Below are 6366 nucleotides of genomic sequence, written 5' to 3'. Positions count from 1 at the left end.
AATGTTATGTGATGTTTACATTTCAAAACTATTTTTAGATATTGATTTATGTTTTGTTTTTGTTTATTCGTGTGAGAAAAATTCCCCAAAGGGTAATTCACCTTTTGCAGTTATAGTTTTTCATTTATGTGGAATAAATGTGGGAATATTTTTTTATTAATTGGAATTTTATGTTTTTGAGATAAGTAGTTTATGTATTTGTTGTTGTATTGAGATAGTTAATAGGAATTACATAATTCTGGAAAATCTAATTATTAAGTGAAGTGGGGAGACACTGCCATGTTATGTTGGCCTATCGACAAAACGTTAAAAATAAATAATTTTTGAGACACTCAAAAAAATTTCATCGAAGACCAAAGAAAAATCTAAAGATCCAAAATTCTCAAATTATGGATAATTATCCGCTATTCAGGTATAGAGTTTCAATGGGCTGATGAAGGAACATAAATCTCCTATATTCGGGTAAAGTTCGGCCGGACCTATTTATATCCCCCAGCATGAGGTGGACATTCAAAATACTAAAAATTGATTAGGTTTTTTTGCTGTTTTTTTTTTTGGCAGAAAAAAAGTGAAAAACAAAAATATGAATGTATAGCCAATTCGGTTAAAAAACCTGTCCAATATATGTATATATACCCTCAGCCTTATGGTTAATATGTGGTTGTAGAAACGGGCCAAATCCGTTGCAGATAATTTGGAATCGATTTACAAATGTCCGTCCGTTCGTCTATCTGGTCGGCTGTGGCGCACGATAACTATCGAACTCGAACCTTAACCGATTTCATCAAAACTTTACACATTTTATAATTTCTTGTAAACTTAGTTTAAGTTCGAAGATGGGGAATATCGGTCCACTCTTTCGGTAATCTCCCCCACAAAATGTTCGAAATTTTGCTAAAAAATAATTTTATAATATCATGCGAACAGACCATCCGATTTGAATCAAACTTTGTACAAGATATTATTTTTACGAAGTCTATATTAAGTCCGAATATGGGATCCGTTAGTCCTCTCCTTCTGATACCCACCCCACAAATAGTCAAAATGTTCAACATTTTAAATCTAATATCAGGCGAATGCAATGTCCGATTTGAACCAAACTTCGCACAACCTACTATGTTTACCATGCCTAGATCAAGTTAGAAGATGGGACCACTTCTACTCCTTCTGGTACCTTCCACAAAAATGGTCAAAATTTTCAATATTTATAAATCCAATATCAGCCTAACGGACCATCCGATTTGAACCAACATTTGTACAACTTATTATTTTTACCAAGCCTAAATTAAGTCCGAAGATGGGACCCATTGGTGGTCTACACCTTCTGGTACCTCCCCAAAAAATGGTCAAAATTTAAGTATTTTTAAATCCAAAACAGGCGAATTGAACGTGCGCTATCTTTACCAAGCCTAGATCAAGTCCTTCTCCTTCTTTTGTATGTCCTTTATGGAGAAGAACTTGTCTTCACTGTGAAGGTATATCCATTATAAATCCGGATTTATGTAAACAGAAGACCCTGTATATCCATTATAAATCCGGATTTATGTAAACAGAAGACCCTGTGATGATCCGCCTTTTATTAAATACTAAGGGTCAACAGATGACCTCTCAAAGATCCCCCAATGGAGAAAAAACATTCTTCTTAAGAAAAGATATTTTCTAGAGATCCACTTTGAAGAGAAAACATGTAACAGGTTTTTGAAGGTCCTTTATGGACTTCTATAAATATAAGGCGTTTTGCAGGGTCTAAATAAACGCCTATTATATGCCCTCTATGAATACTGCATATCTTCCTTCATTATATATATATATATATATATAGTAGACCTTTCCACCGAGAAAAAACTTTTTCTATAGAAACTTCTGTGTGAACTCTATAGAAAAGATACCTTCGGTAGATATCCTATGTTTAGAAGTTATACTGTAAATCTTCTCTAGTTCCTTTATGGACAGATCCATTTTTGATAGAATGTTTACTATTAGTCTTCTAGTGATCTGCTAGACTAATTATACTTCCACGGTATATAGTAGACCTTCGGTGGGTACTCTGTGAATAGAAGAACTTTTGCTGATGCCTTGTATATAATAGGTCCTTCTCTGCGTCCTACTAAAGTCTATATTTTATGGCCCCTCTGTGAATAGAATAACTTCAGCTGATAGTATATAAATTATAGGTCTTTCAGTGGTTCCTCTATTAATAGAAGACCCTATGTATATCTTTTAAATTCTCCTTTTGAAAGAAGTAATTTGTAGGTTATTATAGGAATTTGGAAGGTTCTCTCGGTGTTGTATAGACAAAAAACCCTTCTGTAGGTTCTCTATTAATCAAATACCTTCTATATGTCTTCTGTTAATAGAAGACCCCCGTTTAGCTTCCTTCTATAGGCCAATCCGGTATAGAATAACTTTTGTAGGTCTTCTACATGAAGTTATTATCCATATTTATAAAACCTTAAGTAGCTCAATTATAGATAGTAGATCCCCTGTGAATAGAAGAGTTTCTGCTGATTCTCTATAATGTATAGATTCTTCAGTGTGTACTCTATTAATAGAAGGCCCCATGAATATCCTTTTTATATATTGAAGGATAGAAAAGGTTCTGTAGGTGCTCTATTAATAGAAGACTTCTCCCGTAGATATTTACTCTGCTATAAATAATAGACACTTTTTTCCAATCAATTTTGTATGCAGATAAAAGACCTCGCCTAGCTACTCCCAGAGATATTATCCTCCATAAACTCTCCTACAGATAAATGACCTTATAGATATCCAGACTTTCCTTCCGACCAACTTTTTCTTTGGTCTGTTCCAGAAACTACACAAATCTTCTATTAATCGAATTCGTTTTTAATTTGTAATTTTGAAGTTGTCAGCTTTTTGACTCTATTCAAATAAAATTCAAAATAGTTTTTTATTTATTTTATTAAATAATATATTTTATTTATTATTTTTAATATATAAATTATAAATAAGATTTAAATTACAGCATATACATATTGGACCAATATAGTCAACAATATTTTGAACTTAATACTATTTTATAGGAAACATTATTTTGGTTGTGTGTTTTTGGAATTTTCAGAAAAGAAAATTTTCTTAAATTAAGAATAAATATTGAAACAAAAAATATGGGGTTTATAAATAATAAATTAAACAAAAAAATAACCAAATTTCCATATCATCAAAAAATCAGTTTTGGATTATATCCTTAAAGCTATGGGTTCTCCATTTTTGGCCATACAAATATTAATGCTCCAAAAAGGGAGAACCTTTTTTTCTTTCTTTTTTTAAAATTTATCACACTTGAAATTAATTATTAAAATTATAAAATTTTGGAAAAAATACTTAAAATACGATATTTTGGAAATATTCAGGATGCACCTCCTTACATGCCCTGACAGGTGGCCATACATGACTTGTAGCTGGGGAAATTATTGTCATTACCATCACAGCCGCCAAATTTAAATTCCACGCAATCTTTTTTCTGGGCATCATAACTCCAGCGTGGTATCAGGGCACGACACACACCCTTGCGGGCTGGCATACGGCAGAAGTCTTTAGGTTCACGTCTTTCAGCTTCCTTGGCACCGGGTACATCATCTAAAGACATTGCCTCAAATAGCTCCGAAACATCATCATATAAATCGTAGGGTTTGGCATCTACAGATGGGGTATGGAGACATAGCAGCATCACACAGATGACAATACTGACCACGCACAACACAGCGGAGGAATTACGAATTTTCCAGAACATTTTTGCAATAAATATTTTTTTAATTATTTTTTTGTTTTAATTTTCAAAAAACACTTTCACAATTTATGGATTATTGAAATGTGGCGCCCAAATGTTATGACTTTTATTAATGTTTTGTATAGTTTTGTTTCTGACCAATTTCGCTTGGTTGGTTTCTCTGTTGAAGTGTATAAAGCAACTGAAGCAGAGGCTTAAGCCGCATGTGGTTATATACTGTTTTTCAACTATGCAAAAAAAAATATAACGCAAGGCAGCGCAGAGCAGCGTAACGTTAAAAAACCGAAGCGAAGTGCTGTGACGTGATGTTGTAAAGGCAAGCAAAATCAACAGCCAACATATGGAGGTGATCGCAACAATGGTGGTGGTATCCACAATTAAAAGTCCCCGCCGTCGAAAATAAACAACAGTTTTACCCTAACGCCGACCCCACCACTAGGTTCCCAAAGCGTACACGCAGCAATTGCGAATATTGTTCTCAGTGCAAAAATTTCGTCACTAGTTGGGTGTTAATTACGCGCCATACGCCCTTCTGGCCCAGCAGGGTCCAGCACATTATTTCTCCGAGTAATGTGTGGTTCTCTATAGCTCTTCTCTCCATCTCTCTCTCTCTCTCTCTCTGTTTATGGCTATGGCCCACTGCACATGCGTCACGTCACATTGTTATTATTTTTTTGTTTATGGTTTGTTTTGAATTTTTCTTTCATGTTGTTGTTGTTGCGGGTTTTACCAATTTGTTTTGGCCAAAAAAAAAACACTATGGCTATGGCCAAATGGTTTGTTTTGCTTTGTGACGTCTTTGTTTATCATCGGTTGGCTGTTAAGTCAGTTATGTTGAATTTTTCTTTAGCGTTACTCTACGAAGTCTTCTGCTGCTTTGTGTGTGTATGCGGAATTACTTTGTATTTTCGAAGTTAATCATCATTGCTTTGTTGCCCATTGTACTTACCTACATACGCTGTAGTACTTAGTGTACAATACGTCATTATTTAATAGTTTTTTTATTATCGAAGTAAAAAATTTAATTGTTTTTATAAAGAAAAATAATTCCGCATTGGTTGGGGGGAAATACCAACGATTTAACATATAAAAGGGAAATATGTTCAAGTATGGGCCATCGAGTTTCCAAATGGTCGAACATTTATGAAAAACAAAAATAAAATCTAGTCCGAAAGAAAAGAAGAATGTATATAAGATATATTATCTATATAAGAGTCTATAGAGGGTAATATCTACGGAAGAAACTAAGAGGAACCTTCTAACATTTGTTCGGAAGGAAAATAAGGATGTATATAAAACCTATAATCTATAGAAGAGAATATAGAGGGTGATATCTACAAGGGAGAAGCAAGAGGGAGTATTTTATCCGCAAGAATAATTTGGAAGGAAATGCAGGTGGTAATAAGGTCTATTATGTGTAGAAGAGTCTATAAAGTGTAATATATACGTGAGAAGATAGATGGGATTTTCTATCTGCAGAAGACATATATAAAGAAGACAAATAGAGAACCTATGGGAGTCCTATCGAACCTTTTCTATCCCAGATGAATACTTTTTTCAATGGAGAATCTATGGAAGGACTTCAATATGTGGGGGATCTACCTAGAGTCTTCTATTGCCTACTAACGAACGTATAATTTGTAGAGAATAAGTTTTTATATAAGGAGGTCCCACAGAAGATCTTGTAAACAGAGAGGTCATACAAAAGACATTTTTTCATAGAAGACCTTTCAAATATCCTATGTTATGGAGGGAGGACTCATATTTATCGCGAACCTATTATTTGCAGAAAAAATTTGTGGTCGGAAGGAGATGAAATGATGTATATAAGTCCTATTATCTATATAAGAGTCTATAGGGTATAATATTGCGGAAGTAGCTAGAGGGCTCTTCTATTTGGAGACAAAACCACATTTGTTCGGAAGGAAAAGAAAAATGTCTATAAAGTCTATCATCTATGTGAGGTTGATAGATGAAGAACCTAGATGGTGTCTTCTATCTGCAGAAGACATATGAAGGCGTTTTAATTTGAAAGGACCCGACGCAGATCTATCCACCATATATAGATAGTGTGCAGGTCCTTAAGGAAGGTCATCTATTCATATGAGGAAACCTATACAAGGATTTGTATTCATAGAGAATCTTGAGAAGGCAGACGATTTCATGGAGGATCTAAATTAGGTCCCCGTTCTATTTATTTAGCCGACAGGAGGTCTTATGTTTATAGAAGACCCACAGTAGCTCCTGCCTTAATTATATATAACATATTGAGACCTATATAAGATTTTCAACTCAAAGAGGACTCAAAGAGAGAAGGTATCTTCTTTATAGAAGGTCATATAGAATGTTTTCCATCCATTCCGTCTTTGGAAGGTATTCCATAAATAGAGGACCATCAATACGGAATAGAAGTTGAACCTTCAGAAGGTCTCCTGCTTACACCAGTCATATAAAAGATATAATATTTATAGTGGATCTATAGAAGACCTTTAAAAATACTTTTATCCATAGGATCCAAAGGTTATTTATCCATTATATTTTCTATCAGTTTCATTTAGCATCGATGCAAATCAATCCTCCAGCATTTTCCCTTCTCCTCTTAACTCCGTTAATAT

General features: G+C 34.1%; 1 protein-coding gene across 1 annotated transcript; it reads right to left on the bottom strand.

The window, feature by feature from the left end:
- Window positions 1-3383: 3383 nt before the first annotated feature.
- On the bottom strand, window positions 3384-3754 carry LOC133332394 (thrombin inhibitor hemalin-like). Its single transcript, XM_061540795.1, has one exon. The coding sequence runs from the start codon at window positions 3752-3754 to the stop codon at window positions 3386-3388; it is 369 nt and encodes a 122-aa protein (XP_061396779.1). The 3' UTR covers window positions 3384-3385.
- Between the last annotated feature and the right edge of the window lie 2612 nt (window positions 3755-6366).

This window comes from Musca vetustissima, unplaced genomic scaffold, assembly GCF_032173495.1.
Source record: "Musca vetustissima isolate MV318-11 ecotype Yass unplaced genomic scaffold, APGP_CSIRO_Mvet_v1 utg698, whole genome shotgun sequence".
NCBI classification, from domain to species: Eukaryota; Metazoa; Arthropoda; class Insecta; order Diptera; family Muscidae; genus Musca; species Musca vetustissima.
This window is presented reverse-complemented; position numbering and strand designations above follow the sequence as displayed.

Bases quoted from the DNA above. Each gene is read 5' to 3' on its own strand.
- LOC133332394 (XM_061540795.1), bottom strand. From the start codon at position 3,754: ATGTTCTGGAAAATTCGTAATTCCTCCGCTGTGTTGTGCGTGGTCAGT.